Below are 27557 nucleotides of genomic sequence, written 5' to 3' on the forward strand. Positions count from 1 at the left end.
TTTTTATTTATTTTTTTAATGCAAATTTCTCCCTTAGAGGACTAATAAAGTTAATCTCATCTGGTTAGAACATCTGCGTCTAAGTTCTGGGGACCAGGGTTCAAATCCCGGCCCCGCCTGTGTCGAGTTTGCATGTTCTCCCCGTGCCTGGGTGGGTTTTCTCCGGTTTCCTCCCACATCCCGAAAACATGCATGGTAGGTTGATTGAAGACTCTAAATTGCCCGTAGGTGTGAATGTGATGTGTTTGTTTCTATGTGCCCTGCGATTGGCTGGTGACGAGTTCAGGGTGTATCCCGCCTCCTGCCCGAAGATAGCTGGGATAGGCTCCACCAGCCCGCAACCCTAGTGAGGATAAGGGGTCCAGAAAATGGATGGATGCATTTATTTATTTTTAAATCCCCCAAAGTTTAATATTATGTTAATTTGCTCTCTTTCGGAATAGATGGAGATTTTATGTAGTGTATTAATAATACTACATCCTCACCATTAATAACTTCCTGTCTCTTGATTTCAAGAGGCCTGAGACCCGCCAGAACCTCGCGTCCCACTAGCTGCTGCCAGTTGAGGGGGTCATGCTCCGAGTCTGTTCCCTGGTCATCCTCGCTCTGGACATCACCAGTACCCAGACCCTCGAGCCTTGCAGGAAACAGATGGACCGTTAACCACCGAACGTCTAGATTTTGGTTATTAACACCAAAGAAACGTAACCTCACCTCCTGATGGCCTTTGGCGTTCCCTCATGGGTTCTACAACATTATTTGTTTAAATGTAAATGGAAGTGCTAATAGTAAATAGCTAATAAATGTTACTGTTCAGGCACCTGTCAGTTTCTCTGTCATCCTCTTGGAGTTGGTCCATGCTGTAAAGGTCAAAGTGCGATGCTGGGTATGCCAACCCATCAAGAGGGTCAGGCTGAAGACCATCGCTCAGCCTGGTGGATCCTGAAGTTGGAGTCCCACCTGAAAGTCAAGTAAGATTTGAAAACGAAATCTCACTCGCTCCTTCCACTCGCAGTCAGTGGTTAACTAGCTTACCCAAGTCTGTGTCTCGGCTCGCGTCAGAGCTGGAGGGGGTGCTGTTTGGGGACGAGGTGGTGACAGACGTGGAGTGTGTAAGCTCAGAGCCCTCGCTGGATTGGCTGCCCCTTAAACGACCCCCATCCATGTGCTCGCTGGCCCCAAGACTAGGCTGAGACAACTGCTTCTGAGGCTTGGGCCGACCATCAAGGGCTTTGCCCACTGAGTGCAAAGAGGAAGGTAGTCAGAATCTCAAAATGTATCTGGAATGAGGTCATGATTTTTCATAGGTCACCTGATGCGGCTTCAATGCGGCTTGGCCGACGCTGAGGTCCAAGAATACTGGGAAACCTGGGCTTCTTCACCTTTTCTTCTCCATCCTTTTCTGTCTTAATGCTTTTCTATTAATAAGGAATTCATATGGTAAAAGAAAACGTTAGTATGAGGAAATTAGTGGTACTATTAAAAATGGGCAGATGCAATACCTTAATCTTAGGAAGGAAGTTGATCCGGACCCGTTTTGACTCCAGACTGCGAGGTTCCTTGACCCTCACACCAAGGTGCTTCATGTATGTATAAATGACATACTGCATTGTAGTGCTGAACAGAAAAAAAAGTGAACACAGGAACTTGTGACATTGAAAACAATGTAATACAAACAGATCAGGAGCTCATATTGTAACTTGCACCATATGTCATCACATACCATCTGGGAAATGTTACCACCATATGGCGGTGCACCCTCAACTCTTTCAATCATTTAAAATTCTGAATTATTTAATGTAAACATATTGCATGGTGGGCGGCATGGTGATCGTCTGGTTAACACATCTGCCTCACAGTTCGGAGGACCAGGGTTCAAATCCAGCCTCGCCTGTGTGGAGTTTGCATGTTCTCCCTGTGCCTGCGTGGGTACTCCGTTTTTTCCCCCCACATCCCAAAAACATGCAGGGTAGGTTAATTGAAAAACTCGAAATTGCCCGTAGGTGTGAATATGAGTGTGAAGGGTTGTTTGTTTATATGTGCTCTGCAATTGGCTGGCAACCAGTTCAGGGTGTACCCTGCCTCTTACCCAGAGTCAACTGGGATAGGCTCCAGCTCGCCCACGATCCTAGTGAGGATAAGCGGTACGGAAAATGGATGGCTGGATAGATAGATATTGCATCTATGGCCTGTTCAATTGATATAAATACCAGTAGGTAAATAATTAAGCAAAGGGTTCAGAAGTGTCTTTTTTTGTTCTTATTTTGAAAAAAATTATCTCATCAAAATGAGTGCTGCCATGCAGATGTTGAAATACTAATGGAAGTATGAACTGAATTACTTTACAGATCCTCTTTATAGATTCATACAGTCCACATGAGTTGTCCCACCATTAAAATCAGCTTACCACTTCTCCTCTTCTGTCGTCTGAGCAGTAACCCTACAAAAACAAATTATTTCTGAGTGCCTGTTTATTACCAAGTCTGTGTGTGAAGTGTTTTCATGTTTCACTGTATATTTGCTTCACTTACAGGATATCCTCTATCTTGGTGATGATATTTTCAGCATAAGAGCGTTCACGCTCGAGGGTGACACGATCTCTCACGCATTCTTGGTCCAGCCTTCCCAGCTCCACTTCAGCAACGGTTAGGCCCATACTGCGCTTTTGTCTACATGCATAAACACATTGTTATGTAATGCAGTTAAGGTTGAAAATCTCTGAAAACACATCAATGTCAGAACCACATCTACCTGAAATCCTCAAGGTTCTTCTGGATGTCAGGGAGCAAAGAATCCTGCAGTGTTTGAACATGCTGTCTGTTTATTTCCTCTGGGATCAATTCTGTCCGCCGCCGGTCTGCAAACACATGCATTCACATATGTTGAAAGCATAATCATAGAATTGTGATATGTGCACATAAAGGAGCCAATTGAAGTAAAACAAAACTTGAAAGTATTTGCTTGAACAACTTGGTGGGGAGTGTGCATTGTGGCATCTACCGTAATTTCTCGTGTATAATGCGCACCCATGTATAATACGCACCCCCAAAGTTGACCTCAAAATTCTGGAGAACTCTTCTACCTATGGATAATGCATTTTTACAATGTTGTTTTTCAAAGAATTATTCTGAAGTGAAGCACTTTTTTTGAACACGTAATACTTCTATTTTTATTTACTTGCTCTTATTTTGAAAGTTCAAAGCCCTACTTTTATTTAGAAAATGTGAAAACACACAGTGGTGCTCATATGTTTGATTACCCAAGCTGAATTTGTAAGATGTGTACAATTCTTTAAAGAAAACATGAAAGGCCAGGCAAAACACATTTAATTTTATTTTAATGGGATTCAAGATGGTCAAGCATTTCAGAAAAGCATTATCATTAAACAAAACATACCCATGAAGAAAATAATGATGATGGTTGTTCAGTAATCAGTCATATACAACCCCAATTCCAATGAAGTTGGGACGTTGTGTTAAATATAAATAAAAACAGAATACAATAATTTGCAAATCATGTTCGACCTATATTTAATTGAATACACGACAAAGACAAGATATTTAATGTTCAAACTGATAAACTTGATTTGTTTTTAGCAAATAATCATTAACTTAGAATTTTATGGCTGCAACACGTTCCAAAAAAAGCTGGGAAAGAGTTATGTTTACCACTGTATTACATCACCTTTTCTTGTAACAACATTCAATAAACGTTTGGGAACTGAGGACACCAATTGTTGAAGCTTTGTAGGTTGAATTCTTTCCCATTCTTGCTTGATGTACAGCTTCAGCTGTTCAACAGTCCGGGGTCTCCGTTGTTGCATTTTACGGTTCATAATGCGCCACACATTTTCAATAAACATTCAATAAACATTTGGGAACTGAGGACACTAAAGGCCAATTTATACTCTCGCGGTCGCCAACGCCGCATTGCATCACGTGACCGACAAATTGCCCCGCGCAGCATGTCTGCGTAGCTTGTCACGCACCTGACAAAAATAGTTGCTGCAATTTTGGTCATTGTGTGTGGTGTGCACCGATAATCTCAACATGTTACGCCAGACACAAAAATTCTGTTCCACCACCGATTTAGAAAAAAGTCATCTGAAGCAGAAATCTCCCGTGATCACACGTGATCTCACGAAGACAGTAAAACACTTCCTGGTATACGTCGATGTTGACTTAGCATTGCCGAAGGGTGGGAGTGTTGTAGAATGACTGTGTTGTGAGAAAAAATATTTCTTGTCGTCTGGGGAACCCACTTACACCTAATACGACATCGGTTATGACGTGTTTGTTATTATTTACGGACGCTTTCTTCTTTGTCAGTCAGATCGCTTCTTGATTGGCTGCATTCCATTTCACATCACAATTCACACACGTCACAATGACTTGCAGAATCGTCTGCTTTAGCCCACACACGAAGATTTTTGGTTGTAAATATTAAACATGTTCAATATTTAAGATTGTCGGCCCCAACCCATACTGGACCCAATTTTCGGGACAAATCCACTCGTAACATACCTCAAACTAAAGCATAATCTTATAGGATAATCTTACAAGACATAAGATAGTTTGGCGTTTGATGTCCTTGGTCGGGAAGAGGCATAATCGGTACAAAAACAGCTCGATTGTCTGTCTTTAACTAAACCAGCCCAAGTACTAAAGCTGAAAAATAAATATAGTGTCCCATAATATTGGAGCAGAAACAAAGAGAAGGCAGAAAAAACTTACCAAGATCTGCAGAAATTGATTCTGGAACTGCCACTTTCAAGTGCTAAAAGAAAAAGGGCAACTGTTAAATATCTGTGATGATAGTAATAGTTAAAGTGTGTCATCTTTTTCTGCCTGTGTTGACTGTGAAGAATAAGGTGTGCTTACTGCTCCCCGATCAATGAAGAAGGTATGGAGGTCCATGAACACCCGTCTGGTCTCTTTGGAGTTGGTCTGCTTGTACAAGTCAGCATAGAGGTAGCACAGCTGGGGACATGAGATAATGAATGAATAACACACACAAAGCGCTACGACTAAATCAAAACAAAATGTGTGGAGGGTCGTACCACCGGGGCTGGATCGAACTGAGATATGACGTGATGCATGAATGCTGCGAGGTGGGCGGGCCGAGACTTGAGCTGCTCAATGCTGGTAAAACGGTTAAACTGGCCATTTGTCTGCAAGAGAAAGGCATGGACACTGATGAAGAACAGACACATAAGATGTAATAGTATATGGTCATTTAAGGGCAGCAGTTTGTTAAAGCGGTGAATGTCAAGATGGTGACTTACCTGCTCTTGGTCAGAATCAAAATAATCGTCCTCAGCTCCAATGATATGCGAGACAAGGCGAGAGGAGGGACTGTTGACTGTGGTGGGAGACAGTGAGTCCTGGAGACAATACAGTGCTACATTGTAGAATCAGTGCTTTCTTTAAAAAATCTGATTACTGTGCAGTTGGAGACTGTTGTAGTCAAAAGTCTCAGGCAATCACAATGAAGTACAGACGAAGAGGGAGAATGTTGGGGATACAATTTTTAAGTACCAGATCAGTGGCATCCTCAGTGTCTGGGGAGTGGCAGGAGTTGAAGCTATTCCTGGGTGTGCTCTTGGGGCTGGGGCAGGACAATTCCCTCTGGCATAAACTCTCTGGAGAGCCGAGTCCAAACCCAGAAATCTGTGGGTAGTGAGACACATAACCTCATACTCACAATCAATCCTATATTTCAAATAGATGTCTTGCATTATTGCAAAGACAAGGTTGTTTTTTTCAGGCCTAGTCAAACGGATGAATTTACAGGTGTGCTGTTCCAGGACAAGTCAGCACTTTGGTCTCCCGCCGGAAGAGTGTGCTCAGTCTCAAACATGCTACCATCATCTGCATCTCCACCTGGAGCAGCCTCCTATACGTCCACGGAGACATTCATTTGTGAACAAATCAAACACATCACAGCGTAACATATACTGAAATGTTTTCAAAAATACAAAAGAAAGGCTCTGCTACATATTTAATAGGACAATGAAAAATAAAGAGATGACTTCAACCACAACAATGTAGACCACACAAACATAACGAAATATATAATATTTGATAATACTCTTATTATTGCACTACAACAGACACCCAAGGCCAGTACTCTCTGCAATTGAGTAAATAACCACCCACCTAGACAACTGATTCGGTAATGTGCTACATAAAGATGGTACGGGTACAATAGAGTGTCTTTCAACTGAAGCCTAATCCTCAAATAAGATTAGGATTAATGTTTGTCTGGAGCCTAAATGCTCTACACTGACTCGCACAAAGCCCTTCAGGAGGTTGCTTGTACGTCGTGTCCCTTTATAACTGACTGACTGCAGGTCTTCAAGCCATGAGTGTTTGCAGGTGAGATCTGTTCTACCTGTGTTGCACCGGTGGTCTTGAAGAGCTGACCCTGCAGCTGTGGAATGTGTTTCTGAGCCTCCAGGTTGTCTTTCAGTAGTTTGGGGGAGGGGTTTCTGATGTGCTCCTCCTTCATTGCCTGGGCAGCAAGAGATGTGCAGTTGAAACAATACACTGAAATCAGTAGAAGCTTTTAGAACTCTCTCATCTCAAATCACATTTTGTCTGTTCACAGAGCATGTTAAGAAAAAGTAAAGTGCAGTACCCATTGAGGTGTGGAGGCGAGCCGGTCATGAGGACTGTATGGGCGTTCGGCTGCTGGTGAATTTGGGGAGGAAATGCTAACACCCAGCATTTCAGACTCCGCTTCAGACAGTGGGATCTGGGCAAGCCCCGGAGGGCGACCCAGTACTGTGAGGGCCACATAGGCTCCCGCTACAATGGGGGGCGGGGTGGTGGGGGAATTAGGTTTAATTTAAGCAATGTTTCAATACCACAGGAAGTCTAAATACTATCTACCGTTTGTTGAAAAAATAACTTACATTTGATAAGCTTCACCACTTCAATGTGGTTTGAATGTGTCACAAGGGTTCCATTAACCTGAAATACATTGTCGGCATTATGTAAGTTACCAAACTTAGAATTTTCTTAACAAAACATGCACATCTGAGGAGTGACTGACCAAAAGGTGGCAGCCTACAGCCTGCTTAGGCCTTGGATAAAAAACATTGGACTTCTGCATTAAAAGAAAAAATGAGGTAGATACACTACCTTGATGATCCTGTCTCCTGTCTGAACGCCGGCCCGCATTGCAGCACCATCTGGCAAACACACAGCGATAAGAACGTTATAGAAACATAATAAAAAGAAAAGGAACACAGATTGATTTAGGCCGAACACTTGCAAAAAATAAATAAATAAATCTACCCTGACAGACCAAAGCAGCTATTTGAGTACCATAACAGTGGTTATATTTCGTGAAGGACCTGTTTCACAGGTCCAACCCAAACAAAGGATTTAGGAACTGTATGAGACAGGTTTATTACAATTCATGTCAAGCTGAAACCATTTCAATTCTTATGACTGGTATGAGACGGATACATAAATACAAACGTACTAGCTAATGCAGCCTTAGAAGAATGCACATTTGTTTTGTTTCACTTTTAGAATGACCAACAAATTAGACTTGAATTTTGCATGTGTTGATTTGTGCAGCAGTTGTTTTTTTAAGTCGATACTCAATGTGATAAAGGTCAAGTCAACCAGTGGCTGATAATTTTTTTCAGTACAGAATCACAGGAGGAAGGAATGCTTTGCAGGAATCTATATTCACCAACAATGTACAGCTCAAACACCAGATTTACGCAGAATTTTTCCAGCCAGAGAAACAATCCTCTCGCTCCGTGTGACTGTCACTGGGACAGCCAGGTAATGTTTGAAGGTTTTGCCCAACGGGGAGTACTGTCCTTGTTCTAAGTCTACCACCACCACTACGTGGCAGGGTGGGCATTATCGGTGTTTAAAACAGTCACAGACCTGTTTGTGCAGTGGACAAATTCTAGTTTTCTTTCCACTTTGATAGTGGAGGTTGGTCATTTACTGGTTCTTCCTCACTTACCAAAGCTGCATTTTTAGAAAATAGAAGACAATTTAAAACCCATATTGGTGACTGACTAATTTCATTCAGGGCACTCATCAAACCAAAAACACTCATTTGACTAGTTGACGTCACACTGTTATTGTGGAGTAGTAATGTCGACAAATCGAACAAGTTGACTTGTCTGTACAACCCCTAAATCTACAGTGTATCAAAACAATGCTTCATTATCCAGATGTGACTTTGTGGGCTTCTTAAGTGTTCATTCTAAGAGCAAACAGCAGCACAGCCAAACAAAGACAGTGATGACAGTTCTCTCTTCGTGGCCTGATAACAACACACAGTCAGCAACACGCTGCAGTGACCACATACAGTATCTTGTCAAAAGTCCTCTCATAGAAAAACTGCACATGATAATGCAGCTCATCAGTAACGACTCAGGAAATAAACAATCCACAGCTTTAATTGCGTCTCAAGTGCATGACGGCGACAAAGACTTCCCTCAGTTCCTCGCAGCAGTCATTGTAACAAAATAATGAGAATAGTTGAGAGTCTTGTGTCACCTTCTTTGACGAGCTGCACAAACACCGGATTGTCGCCACTGACTGTGAGCCCAAAGCCATTTTCGTCTTTCTGGATGATGACACATCGCTGGACCAGACCTGCAAGTGAGATAAAGACAGGAAAGTCAATGTCTTTATCAAATGTCTCACATTTTTCATGTTACCATCTTCATATTTTTACACTTTTTAAATAAAGTTATCTTATATTGTATATGAAGTCATGAGTAAAGATCTAGACTACATTGGCTTCAGACATTCGCTGCCATTATACCCGTCACTTGTGATCATATACCCTTGTCATTCATCATTAAAATTAAAGGTCTAAGTGCTTTCTAGTTTGTGGAGCAACAATATGAGACTGGTGAACTTCTGCTTATACTTGTACAAATAATACTTATCCAGAACTTTTTTCTTTTGTAAAAGAAATATACTTTCACCCAAGGCAATACTAGAGATGACAAAATGCTGATTAAGCCTCTAACATATTCTTTAATAGTTAATTTCTTTATATTTAGTGAGTACCCGATTCATTTCCCGCACTGGCCCAGGTTTACGGCACGGAAATTAGGCATTTTGCCGACTTGTAAAACGCTCAATAAAAAATGTTTTGTTTGTTTCTCCAGCATAAAATAGTCATACAATAATTACTGTGTAAACGAAAACAAAAATAAAAATTGGCGCTAATGAACAGCATCTGCCTCTTTTAGAGACGCCATTTGGCTGCCAGCAGCAGTGTGGGTGGTCACGACCCAGCACTCCTCTCGTCCTTACTGATCTGTTTTTATTGCTGTTGTTGATCTCATTTCTTTCAACGTGAGTGTGTAAGTTAACTTCCTAGTGACCCAGCGATACAGTTTGCGAGCACCTTTATCCACTTGATTATAACTAAGCGTTGTAGTGCTGCTGCCGCTTCACCAACTGTCATGTAGACTTTACACCAATTTTATCACACTTATCAGTATTGGCTGATAATTAGCATTTTATGCTGATCGGCTTTAATGTCATAATTCGCCGATCCGATCAATGACCGCAAAAGACATTTACTCCGCGTTCCCATCGTGCACAGTATATTTTAAACCAAAAGCTAGTTTATTTTTAGCCATGTCGCGTGTCATTTGGCGTAGTCCTGTAAATATCTGACGGCCATTAAAGTTATTTAAAAAAAACATGTCGGCGGTGTGGAATAGACAACACGTCTGAGTCAGACTATATGTAATGCCCGGATCATACTACAAGACAAAAGTGCTCTTTCGCGATTGCACTATGTCAGACTACTGCAATAAAATCTTGTATTGCGATACCACCGCATGGTGCTCAGGAGAGGAGCGGACGTTCGTTTAAGGCTTGCTTGAGGTATGTTTCCATACTTTGAATACGATACGTCTCGTAAGCAGGCAACAAAACGTTATCAGGCCCAGCAAGCTAGTGGTATCACGAACAGCCATTATTTCTGTCATGTTGTAATGTTGGTTTGACCTTACTGATTTGAATACACGATCTGAGTAGAGCAGTGATTTCCAACCTTTTTGGAGCCAAGGCACATATTTTATAATTGAAAAATCTCAGGGCACATCAACAAACAAAAATGTCACAAAAAGTGGATAGATTAATTACTGTATTTACTTCCTGCCATCTAATAGAAGACTATTTATTTGTTATGTCTGTCACTATGCCTCACTGGCACAAATAGAAGAACAAAGATAATTTTTTATTGTAAATATAATTTTTGGAGCAATTAAGTACACAAGTATATACAGTAAATGAACAGGTCATTTAAATAGACACATTTCTCCGTCATGTGATCGGATTGGTGATTGGTTATCGATTTTTTAAACGCGCTGATCGGCCCCAAAAATCTTGATCGTGTAAAGCCTATTGTCATGACGTGGAGAGGCTCTCCCTGCCGGCTGCCACGAATTCCTGAATCTCCCTACGGACATCGATCGCTGGTGACATACAGCTGAGGTCCAGAGATGTGACACGAAAAGCATGATCGAGACGGGAAAAGAGGAATAAGAGGACAGGACAACAGCGTCTTGGCCTCTAAGGGGCAGCGTGGTACACGCAATGAGGTACACACTTGCAGTCACAAAGAAAGAAGTCACAATCAAAAATTGGTAATATAACTCGTTTTTCAGTTTGAAGACTATATGCCAGAGAGTATTGTTATATTGCCTGTTTGTATGTGTTTATACAGCATTTGTGTACCAATATTCATTATTTTCAGCGATATACAATCCTCTCCAAACCTATTGGAACACCAAGGTCAATTCCTTTGTTTTTGTGTACTCAAGGGTTTCAGATCAAAAGATGAATATGAGACAAAAGTTCAGAATTACATCTTTCATTTTATGGTATTTACATCTACATCTGTTAAACAACGCAGGACAGAGCATGTTTTGTTTGAAGCCACCCACTTTTCCAGTGTTGGAACTGACATTATTAAATTTAATATTTGGTGGCATAACCCTGACTTGCAATAACTGCCCAGTAACTTCACCAGACTGCTGCATTCTTCAATTGAAATGCTTTTCCAGGCCTTTACTGCAGTTTCTGGGGGTTTCTCCCTTCAGTCTCCTCTTCCGGAGGTAAAATCCATGCTCAATTGGGTTAAGGTCCGGGGACTGACTTGGCCAGTCTGAGAATTTCCACTTTATCCCCCTGATGAAGTCCTTTGTTGTGTTGGCAGTGTGTTTTGGGTCATTGTCTTGGTGTCCTGATTAGTTTGGATGCATTTTTCTGTAAATTGCGAGACAAAATGGTTTTGTAGACTTCAGAATTCATTCTGCTGCTACCATCACAAGTTACATCATCAATAAAGACTAGTGAGCCTGTTCTAGAAGCAGCCATGCAAGCCCAAGCCATGACATTACCTCCACCATGCTTCACAGATGAGCTTATGTGTTTAGGTTCAGAAGCAGATCCTTTTTTTCTCCATACTTTGGCCTTTCCATCTCTTTGGTAGAGGTTAATCTTGGTCTTATCAGTGCAAAATTTTGTTGCTCATCTCTGTACTTCTTTGCAAAAATCCAATCTGGCCTTCTGATTCTTTTTGCTGATGAGTCGTTTGCATCTTGTGGTATGGCCTGTATATTTCTTCTCTCGAAGTCTTCTTCGAACAGTGGATTGTGATATCTTCACCCCTGCCCTGTGGAGGCTGGCAGTGATGTCGCTAACTATTGTCTTTGGGTGTTTCTCTCACAATGATTCTGTCATCAACTGCTGTTGATACACTTGGCCGGCCTGTCCAATGTCTGTTGCTCGCTACACCAGTCGTTTCATTCTTTTTCAGGACATTGCAAATTGTTGTATTGGCTATGCCCAATGTTTGTGCAATAGCTATGATCGATCTTCCCTTTTCTCTAAGCTTCAAAATTGTTTGCTTTTCTCCAATAGACAGCTCTCTGGTATTCATGTTTGCTTAACAGCAAATGCAGTTTTCACAGGTGAAACCCAAAGCCAAAAACAAGCACTAATGTTTAAGCAATCAATCTAAAAGGCAACACCTGAACAACTAGAAAAACCCATCAGTCACATGTTCCAATACTTTTGCTCACTTGAAAAGTGGGTAGCTTCAAACAAAAGGTGCTCTGTCCTGAGTTGTTTAACACATCTAGATGTGAATACCATGAAATAAAAGCTGGAATTCTGAACTTTTGTCTCATATTCATCTTTTGATCTGAAACCCAAATGTCTTCAGGATACAACAAAAGTCTTTACATGATCAGGATTTTTGGGGCCAATCACAGAGTTAAAAGAAAAAGATAACCGATTACCAATCCGATAAGATGGAGCAATGTGTCTATTTAAATGACTTGTTCATTTACTGTATATACTTGTGTACTGTACTGAATACCTTCAAAAGTATTCTCTCTTTAGGTTATGTATTCTAATCATCCGTCCATCCATTTTCTGAGCTCCTTATCCTCACAAGGGTCGCGGGCGTGCTGAAACCTATCCCAGCTATCATCGGGCAGGAGGCGGGGTACACCCTGAACTGGTCGCCAACCAATCGCAGGGCACGTATAAACAAACAACAATTCACACTCACATTCACACCTACGGGCAATTTAGAGTCTTCAATTAACCTAGCATGCATGTTTTTGGGATGTGGGAGGATACCGGAGTGCCCGGAGAAAACCCACGCAGGCACGGGGAGAACATGCAAACTCCACACAGGCGGGACCGGGGATTGAACCACGCTCCTCAGAACTGTGAGGCTGACGCTCTAATTGGAGACTCTAAATTGCCCCTAGGTGTGCATGTCAGTGCGAATGGTTGTTTGTATGTATGTGCCCTGCGATTGGCTGGCAACCAGTTCAGGGTGTATCCCGCCTCCTGCCCGATGATAGCTGGGATAGGCTCCAGCACGCCCGCGACCCTAGTGAGGAGAAGCGGTTCAGAAAATGAATGAATGAATGACGGTGACGCAGATAAAATATCTTTTACTTCAATGACGTCATTGATCGGATCGGCGAATTATGACAATAAAGCCGATCAGCATAAAATGCTAATTATTGGCCGATACCGATCAGATTGGTGTAAAGTCTAACATAAACAAAGGAATTGACCTTATACTTTTGGAGGGGACTGGAAGTGGCACAAGTTCGATGCTATTTTCTGTTAACTAGTCAATGGTGTTTTTCATTCACTGTGTGTTAGCTTTGGGTGAACGTTTTTTGCGAACAAAAACAAAGAACGAAACGAAGTCTGTGATGTATTTGAACACTCAATAGATTTATTTTTTGTTTTTATGCGAGTTTAGTTTTACAGTGAACTTCAACTGGAGAGCAACATTCACTCTTATTCCTTGCTACTATGTTACCAACTTAGCAAGCTGTTGTGATCCCGTGGGCTCTGCATGACGGTTGGGCGCTGCTGGATAGAGGTGCTGGAACGGCGCATGGAATGGACTGCTTGTATAACAGTGGTAAAATTGGAGATTTTAGATCAAGTCCGTCTCGGACCAATTTCCGATCTCAAAGATCGTATCGGGACAACACTACTTAAAACTTTGCTTGTACCATTGATAAAGGTTTTATGACTGTGACAGTTTGGACTCGGGAACACATTTCACAAATTGGAAGTCAACCAGTGTCACATATTGTCTTCGATTATGAAGGATCCACTATATTATGTGCTGTGTATAGAAAAGTACAGCTGCACAATCTATTTTCGACATGACATGAAATTGTTTAAACTTAGCTACATAAAAACACACTTCAGTAAAATATTTTTAAATGATCATTATTATCTTTCGAATGAGAGTGCCTTTGGCCATGCGATTTTTTGGGAGGGTGTCTGAACGTGATCTTGTGATCCAGACATTGCTCCTTGTTTTCTCACAGCCTAAAGGGTGAAACAATTCTTCTCAGGTTCTTAACGCATGGTTTCATTAGCATAGTGAGAGGAGATTAGCGCTTATCTAATAAGCGCTGGGTGATCATGACTGGACTGACAGGACAAAATGCACAGAAAAGTGAGACAATGTAAAGAATTATATAACGACTAACACAAAAATACAAATGCATTTTTCAACTAAAAACCATGTTATCTCAGAAAGCACATTATTCATCAGTGACCCAGCATGAATGGCGTGACCCTTGAACTAGATTCTTTTTGTCTGAGATTTCCTGACTAGCGGTGCATCAACCAGAGAGGTGAATGGATCAATAAGGGCAGTGGTGAGGTGGGGGTTGGGTAGTGGAGGGAATGGGATCTAATAGATGGAGAGGGGTTTGGGGAAGCAAAAAGTCCCAGGCTGGGGGTAGAAGAAGAGCGACACAGCTCTAGACAGGGATGAGGGGCAAAAGTGGGGGAAGGGAAAGGAGAAGGCACGGGTGTTCAAATTGTCATATGGAGGAAAAGAGCTGGTGTGATTTTACCCCTAGATGTTGCTCTCTTGCTTTCCTTCCATGCTTAACTGTGTTTTAGGTCAGGCGTTATAAAACCCTGAAGCGTCTGAGTGCTGACATGGTCAATGATCAGGCTAATCCATCTAAGATAATGCATTATTCAGAGACCTTAACTGATCTGTTATCGGCACCCTTTGTTGAAATGCAAGAAAAATGGACTGTAGAGAATAAACTGACATTTAAAATGGACATTTAAAACTGACAAGCGCACACTCAAGCCAATGCATCATAAAAGAAGGGGCCCAAAGGTTCAGTAGAATGGAACCTTAGAAATTTCATGATTTGTTCAAATTTACGAATAATTTATCTGGTAGGAAATAATGGAAATATAAATAATCCATGCCAGGATCAAACTGTTGCCATTTTAAAATGTTTATTTAAGAACTGCGCAAGCAATGTTACAAGTAATGTCTTAGCTATCATCGAAGTGAAAAAGTAGTTAACCACAGTCATTAGTAAGATTTGAAAACTATGAATTGAAAAAGGGCTGCAGCTAACGAATAGTTTTAGAATCGAGTTGTTTACTGATTATCTCCTCCATTAATCTGATGAAAACAGATTTTGCATTATTATATTTACACAATATTGAAAACTCTAAATTGGAGTGAATGAGTGCGAATGGTTGTTTGTTTGGCTACCAGTTCAGGGTGTACCCCGCCTCTCGTCCGGAGATAGCTGGGATAGGCGCCAGCGGCCTGTGACCCTAGTGAGGATAAGCGGTTAGGAAAATGGATGGATGGATGAATAACATTTGCATGTGAGGTGCAGGTATTATTTTTGTCCACTTGGGGTCACCATCTTCACATTCTACTGTAGTGTCTGTGACTTTGAGTGTGGTTTTAGATTTGGGAGTCAGCGAATAACTGAAGAAATAGCTGGCTGTTAACTGGATAACCCGTTAACGCCATTGTCGACTATAGAAGTCAAATATTCATTTTAACTGGGATGGAGCGTGCCCGCGTGGGTTTTCTCCGGGCAGTCCGGTTTCCTCCCACATCCCAAAAACATGCATTAATTGGAGACTCTAAATTGCCCGTAGGTGTGAATGTGAGTGCGAATGGTTGTTTGTTTGTATGTGCCCTGCGATTGGCTGGCAACCAGTTCAGGGTGTACCCCGCCTCCTGCCCGATGATAGCTGGGATAGGCTCCAGCACGCCCGCGACCCGAGTGAGGAGAAGCGGCTCAGAAAATGGATGGATGGATGGAGTGAATGAGTTAACCATTCGGCATGTTGAGTGACTCTGCGTTAATTATGTTCTTATTACGTGTGTTTGATTTCTTACCGTTAGTTCAATAAAGTTACTGAAAATGCACCTGTGGCTGTGTCCATCCTTGCACTTTTATCTTCTTTGTTAAGTGTGAAATGATCCCAAACTTTGGACATACTCTTTTACACTCTTTCCTTCTTACTTGCCACCATCACGCAAAGTTATTTTTAAAATGAGTGGTGTGTCCGGATGCAGTAACAAAGTCTGTGTGTAAAATTGATCCCAGCAACGCTTTGAGGGAGAGATTTTACTTTTACCCGGTTTGTAATCAAATGAGTGGAGTTATTCGATTAATCATTGCAGCCCTAAATTAAACACCCTTGGATGAAGTGCGACAACCGTGGTGGGAAACATAGCGAGGCAGAGCGTGAGTTATCTCGCATAAAGACTGAAAATGGCTTGCTTGGTGTAGCACATTCCATTTTTAAATGAACCACGTTCTTATGTTAATGACGAATGACAAGGTTGCAGTACACTCCAAATTCTCAACTTTTTCATCTTCACTTCGGCCATTATCTCCATGGCTTCTTGCGCTCAACTCTTAGGTAAATGGCGCGTTATTTTTGGCTAGCATGGCACTAAAATATTTAACACTGTAGTACGACTGTACAATTAATCAAATTTTAATCGATCACGGTTTTGGCTGCAAGGATTAAATGAGAATGATCGTCTGTGATCTTTTTTTAAAAATATATATATTTAAAATGCGGGCTCTGTGGCATATGAAGCACTTTCTCAACTTAGTCAGCTAGCTACCAAGGGGTGAACACTTTATTGAGCGCATTAGACAGCCCTCTCTGCAGCTGGAACGTCTGTCACTCCCAGTGGAAATTACGAGAATGAATCATCATCATCAATCAATCAATCAGATTGGAGCTAGCGCCTCAGAAAGGGATTGACATCAGTTTTCTAGACATGTTTTGATTCAAGGCAGGATACTTTAAACAAGAAGCCATATGTTAAGAGTGCAGGAGAGTTGTCTGCCCTGCAAGATAGGGAATGCAACTAATCTGTTCAGCCATCTAAAAAAACGGCAGAAAAACGGCCAAACACTGGACAAGGAACATGTGATCCGCTCGCGCAAAATGGCATTAAATACATACATTGAATGAACAATGACTGCGGTCAGGCAAGCCTGCAGTCGAAAACAAATACTAAGCATGACGGTAACACGCCGGCAACGCACCCCGGTTGATAATATAACAGCCTAAAATGGCATTGCTCTCCAATGTATTAGTATATGAGGCTTTTATTTTGAAGTTGGCCCTCGAACCACGCTGGCGGCTTCTTACTGTAATGCATACGATTAACAATACCGGCTGCCTTAACTTTGACTGGAGGCTGTCCTGACAGAGAAAGGGAAATCACAACTGTCGATTTCTTAGCAGTTGCGACCCCAACTGGTCAAGCAAAACAATGGAGTTGTACCCTACCTTGACAATTCATATTGACGCGGATTTTCCAATGAAAAGTTGGTGCTTACAGCCTACTGTTATTGCCTTTTATGCATAAACTTTATTTGCTTCCATTAAGTTGCAATTCGTGATTGCACTCTGTAGTAGTATATCTTTTATATATATATATATATATATATATATATATATATATATATATATATATATATATATATATAGTATTTAGTATATTTATTCCGTTACTAATTTCTTAGGTACTTTTTTAAAGACTATCCATCATTAATACTTTTTTAAAGATTAATTTTGTACTGAAAACTCTTTGCATATTATTTGATGAAAAGTAATGCAATAAAACTGCGATTAGCTGGCGGCTTTTTCAGGGCGTCCCCCGCCCCTCTCCAAAGTCAGCTGAGTTGGGCGCCAGCAAACCTGCGAACCTAGTGACGATAATCGGTTCAGAAAATGAACAATGCAATGAAAAAGAGTTTTCCTAACATGAGGAATAAAAACGCATAATCGTGATTACTATATTGAGCAAAATAATTATCAAACTTATTTTCGCCATAATCATGCAGCCCTAACGTTTAGTGTACTAACCTCTCTGTTGTTCTTCTGTTCTCATATTCCGCTCTTAGCAATTGTAATTTAGTTTGGTATGTGTTGCAAAAAACTAAAAACCCCCAAAAAAGCAAAATGTGCTGTTAATCCTTTGATGCTTAAGTGAGGAATTTTGATGACAATTGGAGTTCTTATGCTAACTTTTGCAGCATATTTTTCTCGTTTTGTTTGCACTGCCTTTGAGGTGTTCAAATTTCAAGGCACCCCTATACAGTCTACTGAAAAAATATTTCTTGAAAATAATCCATGAGTAGTTAAAATAAAAATTGCTCTGACTTCATCTAAAGGCATTCTCACACCAGCATGTATAGATGTGAAGCATGTGCAGATGTCACACCAGTCATCCCAGCAAGAGCATTCTTACCACAGGACTCAGGCTTCCCCTCTGCTAGCAAACTGCTGCTGCCACTCTTCTGCACCAACAGAGCTTCTGCTCACAGACCCCAACCATGCAGACAGCATGGCAGGCACACACACACACACACACACACACACACAAACATAACAACCAACACAAAGGAAAGGAAAGACACGAAATAGAAAATCATGAGGGAGAAAAACGATCATGGAAGAAAAAAACCGAATAATTTGGAAAAAAAATGAACACACAGCAATGGTTGGAGTCCCCAACATTGAACTTGCTGATTTGTTGAAGCAATTTTTGATTTGTTGTAAAAATTTTACTGTTTTCATGGTTAATGGTTACAAACACACAAAGAGATAAAATCATTACTCGTGTCTTAAAATTACTTTGTCAAGACGAACATGACTCTAAAAGGTTGAATTTCAAGAGGCTTATGAAACATTTATTAAAGTCACTGTTAAGCTCAAAAGCCCCGTTTATGATACCTGTCAACAGACATGCAAAAAACCAAAGGCATGAAAAAGGTGACCCAAATTTTTCGCTTTGCGGTTCCGCTGCGACCACAACCAGGGCCAAGACCTGCAGCACCTCAACACGAAAATACAAAAGACCAGAGCAAAAAAATACGACACTGGCTGATCTGATGAGCAAAAATGTTGCTTAAACGTAAGAATAGCAATAGAGGATGTCTGCTCCAGAGGTGGGTAGCGTAGCCAAACATTGTCCTCCAGTAAGAGTACTGTTACTTGACAATGTGACTCAAGTAAAAGTAAAAAGCAGTCCTCCAAAAAAGTAAGTGTAACAAGTACACAGTGAAATAATTACTCAAGTACTAAAGTTAATAGTAACTTCAAATTTTTTTAACCACAGCATGAAAACCAATAAAAAAAAATTACAAAATAAAACATAAATGTGCAAATTCTGATGTTGCTGTGTGTGCGTGTATGCAAATTTAACTTTCTCAAGTTATCAGTGAGCTGAAATATCCACATTTGGGCAGACAGTGCCAGAAAAATACTACGATACATGAAAGCAGTTGTTTTTGTTCGTATAAATGTAAAGGAGTCGCGCGCCGTTGCCTTCATAGTGACGACAACCTTCCCAACATGGCCGCCACGTAGGCACGACGATCAGCGGGGCAGGCTTATCTAGTGTTAATACCTATGCCTGGGAAGCCCAATAGAAGACGTTAGGTCATGTGAACAAGACTTAAACATCACTATCGCTTAAATGGGATTGGCTCAAACGGCGCCCAATGCGGAAGTCATAGTCTCGCGCACGAAATAGTTGATAAGCAATAATTGATAAATAAAAGTAGCGAGTGATATTTAGATCATTGTAACGGAGTAAAAGTACTGTTACTTCTGAACAGCAGAAGCGGCGGAAGTGTTTTTTCTGGTCTCGTCAACTCCTGTTACTTATCCAAAGCAGGTCACGAGCGCACAGGCGGAACCTCAGGCCAATGTGCTCTCATATTAGTCCGCCGTGTAATATTCACAATTGTGAATCTGTGTGTGGATGGTGGATGTGTGGAATGGATCTAGCTGGCAGCGTTCAAGGAGTACGAAACAACCTATGACGTCAGCAGCCACCCCGGACTCCCCCAGGAAAAACTCTCCGACTTCACGTAAATGGCCTATTTTGAGTTCAAAATGGCAAATTTCGCCGAAAGGTGACTGATTTGCATGTATGTGTAAAAGCTGACATGTTCCCACTTGCATTCTGTTCGTGACGACACAGGGTGGGACAATTTTCTGCATTCAGTGGTAGTATTAAAGCCTTAACAGAGGAAGGATGATGGCTGTGTGCAAGGGTAGTCCTAAATGCTGGTGTAGTACGGAATATGGACGGTTGGACCCCCTTGAAAATGTGTACGCAAGTTCCTGTGTTGTAAAAGCATCATGAACGCATCGTGTGTTGCTTTCAGCAAGCCTGTGGTTTATGTTATTCTCCCCTCCCTGATCGTGCTTAAAGTTGTTTTAAAGACACCCCAGTTGGAGTTTACTGCAAAACTAAATACAGTAGACAACAAAAATAATAATTGTATATTTAAATACAAGACGTCATTTTAGAAATCGTGAGCATAATGCTAACACTCAAAGGAAAACGCTATTGCCGGGCTAGCTAAAATTAGCATTAATTCACGGAAGGGATTCACCTTTAAATAACGAAGATTCGTACACAAACGCTAATGGTAACATAACAGATACAGTCACACTGTTTTAAAAGACACCTTTTTTCTGCTAACCTGAAATCAGGCTAAATTTATCTTGTTTTAGGAAAATTACGATTATCAAAATTGTTTCTATTTGCTAAATGCCACAATAATTAAATAGTTTTTTTTCTTAGGAAAATAAAAATATAATACAATACAAATACAAATATAATACAATAAAAAAGGGGATGCCAAAGTTTTTAGCCTCTATTTATTTATGTTTTTATATTTATATTATTTTCCTTTTTGCTCATTTATTTTTTTGTTCTTTTAAGTTGTATTTAAATTTAAATTTTGGTAGTTGAAAAAATACTGTTTTGATATCAAAGAATAATCATGTGTTTTACTTGTCATTTTAATAATCCAAATAATTGTGATAAATGTTTTCCATATTTACCCAGCTCTAAGCCCTACCCACCAAAATGTTAAATAATTTAATGTTCTTGACTAGGAAATCTACCAAACCACATCTTACACAGATGAGTATCGTTCAACCTGTTAAAATAAATAAATAAATACATACATTTTAAAAAGCTGCAGTGATATCAGGGGTAGTAAAATTTCTACTCATCATCTATTGTGTTTTCTTGTATAGAATCACATTCACATTTATTCTTATTATCATTAACATTTCACTGCATATTATCGGGGTCCATATTCTATAGGGGGTCCATATTTCACGACAAGAAATTGACCTCGGGGTCCATATTCTATGGGTGCCCATTTACAAGCTTACACCGGAACGGGAACGGGGATGATAAAAAGCACTATGTTTTGTTAAGAACAAAACAAAAATCCCATTTTCTTTTTACTTAAATTATATATTTATTATAATTTTATTTATTTATTGTTTACATCCTCATTGCAGACACGGTCAGACCTCTGTATGAGATTGTAATGTCAAATTGTATTATTTGGCAGTGCGAAAATCATGGCAGTCAGTGTACTGATATCGCAACCATTACATTAGAGATTGTTTATGTTTTGGATTTTATGGACTTCAGTGTTGTCTCTTGGTTCCAAGATTAGTGTCAGATCAGATTGACTTTAAATTGGATTAGATTAGTCCACGTGTCATTTGGCACGTAGGCCCTTTCTAGTGTCAAATACACCCATTCAGGATCAGTTTTTATTGATTCATTGACACTTAAGTTAGTTAAGAAGCAGTACATATGAGGAACCTCATTGTGACAGTAATTTGATTTCAAAAGAATATACTTAAAGGTTAATTTGGATAGAATCACACCTATAGAATGGGGAAATATTTGGAACGTTACGCTTTATATTTTTGTTTCACTGTGTAGACTGCATTTTCAATCGTGAACTAAAACGTGGCTCTTAGTGCGTATGAGAACTCCCACAGACAGACAACATAGTGGAGACTGTTTGGAACTTCCCAGAGAACACAACTTGCTCATGTGCTGTTGCATCATTCAGGAATAATCCATCATGTGGTGCCGGGCATTATGATTCCAAAAACTTCAGCCGTACTGCCCAGATGAAAGACAAATACCACAGTGAGTGTGTTACCATAACTTAAAAAAAAAATAAAAAATCTCTTAACCCAAAATACACCACACTGAAGTGCCAGATGGGTTTAGAGGCTTTGTCTCCCCTGCTTTTAAATGTGCATTGAGACCACCTAAACACACAGACGCCACAGTTGCACCGCCTCATGTAAAATGGCAAGGGCTCAGCAAGCATTAAAGACACAAGCAGATGCAAAGGAATTTAAAATTAACTGCGACCATGTAACACCGTGTAATATCAATTTGAAAGAGACAGACTGAACAAGATCGCATAAGATCAGACCACACCACACTGGTACAAAAGTTTCCAAAGACAACACAGCATCAGGGACACACAACATTTCAGCATCTCAGCTGCCTCGTGCAAACTATCATCAGCACACAGTTTTTTAGACTGTGTGTTTTGTGTAACAACAGAGTGAAATAGTTGATGACACAGTTAAAAACCAGGCAGTTAGATGAAGTGATGAGATGTGAGAAAGGGGGCAGAATAAACTTAAGAATCAAGGAAAAGCAGAACAAAAACAGGGGTTTGTCTGTGAGAGAGACATTACCTGTCGGGTCAAATTCATTGGAGGGAAGTGAGGTTTTGTCACTTTTAGGTTTCTTGTCCGGGGGGTGGTCTTTGCTGAGAATGCTGCTAGTTCTAAAATAATAAAGAAAACAAAAAGAAAATCATACAAAAAGGAACAGGTAAATTTTAATTATAGTTTACTCTGGACAAACTTAAGTAAAAGAGACTATTCACCAGAAGTTACAGAGTAAGTAAACAGTCTCTCGCTTTTCCATACCAGTTGCTACTTAGTATTAGGAATGGGCATAAAAATCAATCAACTAATTAATTAATTGTTAAGAATTTGGTTGGGCGCGTAGAATTGAATGTGCCTTGAGGGAAAATGGAGTGCGCTACTTGGTTGCAATCAGCACAAGCAATAGTTGGTTGAATAACAACAAGTGCTGTGATTAATTGTTATCCATCCATCCATTTTCTGTATCGCTTATCCTCACTAGGGTCGCGGGCATGCTGGAGCCTATCCCAGCTATCTTCGGGGCGAGAGGCAGGTTACACCCTGAACTGGTCGCCAGCCAATCGCAGGGCTTGATTGTTATCCTCAATATAAAACTGACATGGAAACAGGAGCTCATTCAACATTGTCAGTGCATTGAATTAATCGCATCTTGACTGTTCTGGTTGTCTTTGAAGTTGTTTCGTTTTTCATTTGAGCAAGTTTAAAAATTGTTTTGTTTTTTCCCCCCCCAACTACTTGAGTTTTTTCACACCAACTCAGGCTAGTCTGTCCTAAGTAAGCTATATTACATGAGCTGATGAAGCCTGCTCAGATGAGAGGCGAAATGTCTTCTAAGACAATCAGAACAGTCCAGTTGCAATCGATTCAAAGCCCTGAGAATGAAATGACCTGGATGAATCAGAATATTGACAGGCATACCTCATTCACCATTCAGAGATGGTCTGATACCCTTTAAAAATAATTAACCGATTGAATTTGATTAAATTTGGTCAAATGCTTCTAATGCTTGAAGGAGTTTTGGGTTGGTTTAGATCTTCATTTTAAAGTGGTTAAATTCTTATTACACTTGTTACTTAAATTGCCTGAACAATTAAGAAGAGGTTGTATGACAGCTCAACTCTATTCCTTTTCGATATACAGCAGCTGAAATAAGCATTTAACACGTCACCATTTTTCTCACTAAATATATTTCCAAAGGTGGTATTCACATTAAATTTTCACCAGATGTTAGGAACAACGCAAGTAATTCATACAGAGAAGAAATAAACTCGGAAATTATATGTAATAATGCGAAATGACACAGGGAAAACGTATTGAACATGCCAACTGGTATTTATTTAATACTTTGTACAAAAGCCTTTGTTTGCAATGACAGGTTCAAGATGCCTCCAATATGGAGAAACGAGTCGCATGCATTGCTCTGGTGTGATTTTGGCCAATTCCTCCACACAGGCAGTCTTCAAATGTTTCAAAGGTTCCGTGGGCTTCTTTTATGGACCTTGAGTTTCAGTTCTTTCCATAGATTTTCGATTGGATTCAAGTCAGGTGATTGGCTGGGCAATTTTAGCAGCTTTATTTTTTTCTTTGAAACCAACTGAGATTTTCCTTGGCAAAATGTTTTGGATCATTATCCTGCTGAAATGCCCACCCTCGGTTCATTTTCATCACCTTCGTAGATGGCAGAAACTTTTTGTCAAGAATGTACATTTGCCCATTTATCCTTTCAATAATGTGAAGTTTACCAGAACCATTTGCTGAAAAGCAGGCCCACACCATCATATTCCCACCTCCAAACTTCTCTGTTGGTATGTTGTTTTTAGGGGGATGTGCAGTGCCATTTCTCCTCCAAACGTGATGTGTATTATGGCATCCAAACAGTTAACTTTTCCTCTCATCAGACAAGACTATATTCTGCCAGTATTTAACTAGCTTGTCCAAATGCTGTTCATCAAACTAAACAAGCTTTCAAATGCTTTTTTTACGCAGCAAAGGGGTCTTGCGTGGTAAGCGTGCATACAGGCCATGGCGGCAGAGTACATTACTCACTGTTTTCTTGTGACAACAGTACCTGCTAATTCCAGGTCTTTTTGAAGCTCTCCACAGGTGGTCCTTGGCTCTTGTAAAACTCAAATTCTTTGCACTCCTCTGTCAGAAATCTCGTGAGGAGTCCCTGATCGAGGCAAATTTATGGTGGTATGATTGGCTTTCCACTTACGTACTAAGCCCCCAACTGTGCTCACTGGAACGTTCAGAAGCTTAGATATGTGGCTGTAACAAATGCCATCGTTATGTTTTGCAAAAATTAGTTTGCGATGGTCTTGAGATGGCTCTCTGCTCTTACCTACCATGAGATGTGTCTTGACTCACACCTTGGCAGCAATAATACCTTTTTGTAGGCCATCAATTAGGGCTGAAAAAGCTGATATTCATTTGCACTGACAAGGGGCTGGATTGCTGCATTTTAGATGTTGGCTTTCCGTGCCTTTTTGCACCTTCCTTTCTTATGTGTTCAATACCTTTCCCCGTGTCATTTCACATTATTACACACAACTTAATTTCTGATATTATTTGTTCTACTTTCTTTATATATATGGATTACTTGGGTTATTTCCAACATCTGGTAAAATTTTCATTTTAGCACCTTTGAAAATATATTAAGTGAGAAAAATGGTGACATGTTAAATACTTATTTCAGCCACTGTATTGATTCAAAATGCAAATAGTTCAATCAGCATTTCAAAATGGATTGTGTTTCACTTTATAGATGTTCCACTGTATCAGTGAAGGGATTTTTTTTTCTTTCCCCAATGCAGACACAGCAAGCTAGACAGAGTTGCAGAGTAATTCATCTGCCACACAGAAGCAGCAATTATTCACTTCAGTACTGACAATGTGTATGAGTCACAGCGAGTGTGTCATAGTGTATGAAGTGACAGCCAGAGAGGATGTGGAAGCGCTCTGCTGAGCAAGGCCAGAGAAAGAACATTTCCTAAGAGGGGGTGCCACAAGACCACGCTCTGGCTTGGACCTCGGCAGGCCATGTATGGCTTTTGCTGCCTATGCCGGCCCCAAATGTGAAAGGCCACTGTTCTGTTCACAGTGAAAGGCAGTGATGGGCCGCACTTAGAAGAGGGACCCCTTTGTCCCTCGTTGTGTGTGTATGTGTGTACATGCGAGTTAGCTGGGTGGGGGCAGTGTGTGTGTGTGTGTGTGTGTGTGTGTGTGTGTGTGGTGGGGGGGATGGGCTCATGTTTAGTCTTAACTCAGAGGACTGCAGTAAAATAACATTCTTACCTGTTTGCTTTCTTGGGAAACCTGGAGAGAAAAGAAAAGCCAACATCAGTATCTCAAAATGATGACCTCACCATGATTAAAGAAAAGTTGTTCATGACAAGATGGAGGGTGCAAGACAAGATACTTTCCCTGAGACCCATATAGTGGTAAACATGATAATCCAGATCAAACATCCGAGTTCTTGAGCGGCAGATTAAAGCATTTTCCAGGTCAAAAGTTCTCCGCCTCACAGATCTCGTCTATAGCTGTGTGTGCGCATGTGAAATCCTTGACATCACAAGTAATATGCTAATCACTTGTTTGATGCATAATGATGTAGAGATCAAATCATTTAATGACACTATCTGGCACATCTGAATAACTGAAAATAAATGCTTTGATATCACAGTTTTCAAATCTCGTGGGAGCCTCCTCATGGTTGCAGGCATAATGTGAAAATTTAGCGCATGGAAATACAAATAAGCCCCGTATCACAAAGAGGTACAGTACAGCCTTATTTCCACTCAGGGAAAGAATTACAGGTGGTGGCAGTAGGTAGCTGTAATTACTTTTTACGATGATATCCCAAGTGTTGTGGAGAAAGTCATTACAATTACACACAGTGCAGATGTGGCATCTTTTTTTAATGAAAAATATAATTTTGTTTTTCCAGATACAAATATATATATTTTTTAAAAAGCTGAATCTAATTACCAGTATTTATTGTGAAATTTTACAATATCCAATGTTAAACAATATTTAAATACATTTGTACAAATAAAGGCCTAAATCTCAATTTTAGACAGTCCTCACAGTTGACAAAAAACACCTTGGGCCACTATATGAGGTATATAAATACAGCCCATTCCTGATAATTGCCTTTTTTTTCTCCACAATGAGGGTGAGCCTTGTTTCTTTGTGTATAGGACAGTGGAAGGTAGACATCAGTCTTGAATGGCACGTACACTGTTGAACGGCTAAAGAACATACTATTACGGCACAAAACAGAGGAGTGAGTAAGTACACATTTCAGTCTTCATTAATGGGGAGGGTCTCACAACGAACTAGCGACCATTAACTCTCTTTTTCACAGTGACAGTGTGTCCCATTCAGAGCCATATTGGGCAGCTGAATGGCCCATTTATGAAAATGCCTATGTCTATATTAAGTTTCAGAGAATTGGGGGGAGGGAACTTTAAGTAACCAACTCCCATGAAACCTCGGAATTGAAGAGATGGGGAAAAAACTGCATATAAACACAGAATGAAGTGGTACATGGGTAAGCATGGGCTGACAGGGATGGCAAAACTGAGGCGGCTGGTTTTTGTTCGTCATGCAGATGCTCCTAAAAACATGATACAGTTGTATGATGCAGCAGGCTATCATGTACCTGCTTAATGATGAGCTAGTTGTTTTTGCTCAGCTTTGTCCATGTTGCCCACTCTAAGATAATTATTGCAGGTAAAAGGTATCGATTGCTTTAAATACTTTACATGCAAAGTAATAAAGTTTCCTTAAACAGCACCAGGAAAGGAAAATGTAAAAATAGAGGAAAAGCAAGCAGAAATCTTCCAATAACCTTTGGCTAATTTTCAACATTCATTTAATGTTTAACATTCATTTAGCAGCACATAAAACTGCTTTTGAAATTATAAAGAAAGAAATACTGACGATAGATTAAATGACATATGTAGCCCTCCAGTACTGGGAAAACATTCACCTTGATTTTCCACTGAAATTTACAACCTGGTCAAACTTTGTGAGCAAAATGTCTTCCCAAAATCTCAGCACAGAATTGTACTGCTTCCACATTAACAGTCATTTGTCTGTCTCACAGACAACAGTGCTCCATTGTTCCATTTCCTCATGATGACTTAAATACTCTAATGAAGAGAG

At 40.3% G+C, this 27557-nt stretch overlaps 1 protein-coding gene across 2 annotated transcripts in view; it reads right to left on the reverse strand.

The window, feature by feature from the left end:
- The window catches only part of arhgef12a (Rho guanine nucleotide exchange factor (GEF) 12a), a 65723-nt gene that overhangs the window by 10748 nt on the left and 27418 nt on the right, over positions 1-27557 (reverse strand). Inside the window, exons 2-24 of one of the 2 annotated variants that reach the window (XM_061681533.1) lie at positions 25683-25703; positions 22413-22504; positions 18115-18180; positions 8535-8633; positions 7146-7195; positions 6917-6974; positions 6640-6809; positions 6394-6513; positions 5791-5895; positions 5538-5669; positions 5285-5383; positions 5060-5170; positions 4881-4979; positions 4734-4776; positions 2752-2857; positions 2532-2669; positions 2408-2440; positions 1503-1617; positions 1313-1418; positions 1036-1239; positions 822-960; positions 715-747; positions 486-637 (exon numbers count right to left, since the gene is read on the reverse strand). In XM_061681533.1, the coding sequence (XP_061537517.1) occupies positions 486-637; positions 715-747; positions 822-960; positions 1036-1239; positions 1313-1418; positions 1503-1617; positions 2408-2440; positions 2532-2669; positions 2752-2857; positions 4734-4776; positions 4881-4979; positions 5060-5170; positions 5285-5383; positions 5538-5669; positions 5791-5895; positions 6394-6513; positions 6640-6809; positions 6917-6974; positions 7146-7195; positions 8535-8633; positions 18115-18180; positions 22413-22504; positions 25683-25703 (2291 nt within the window). The remainder of the gene's footprint in view (positions 1-485; positions 638-714; positions 748-821; positions 961-1035; positions 1240-1312; positions 1419-1502; positions 1618-2407; positions 2441-2531; positions 2670-2751; positions 2858-4733; positions 4777-4880; positions 4980-5059; positions 5171-5284; positions 5384-5537; positions 5670-5790; positions 5896-6393; positions 6514-6639; positions 6810-6916; positions 6975-7145; positions 7196-8534; positions 8634-18114; positions 18181-22412; positions 22505-25682; positions 25704-27557) is intronic. The other variant, XM_061681534.1, reaches the window with a different exon arrangement.

Source organism: Phycodurus eques, chromosome 7, assembly GCF_024500275.1.
Source record: "Phycodurus eques isolate BA_2022a chromosome 7, UOR_Pequ_1.1, whole genome shotgun sequence".
In the NCBI taxonomy this organism is placed as follows: Eukaryota; Metazoa; Chordata; class Actinopteri; order Syngnathiformes; family Syngnathidae; genus Phycodurus; species Phycodurus eques.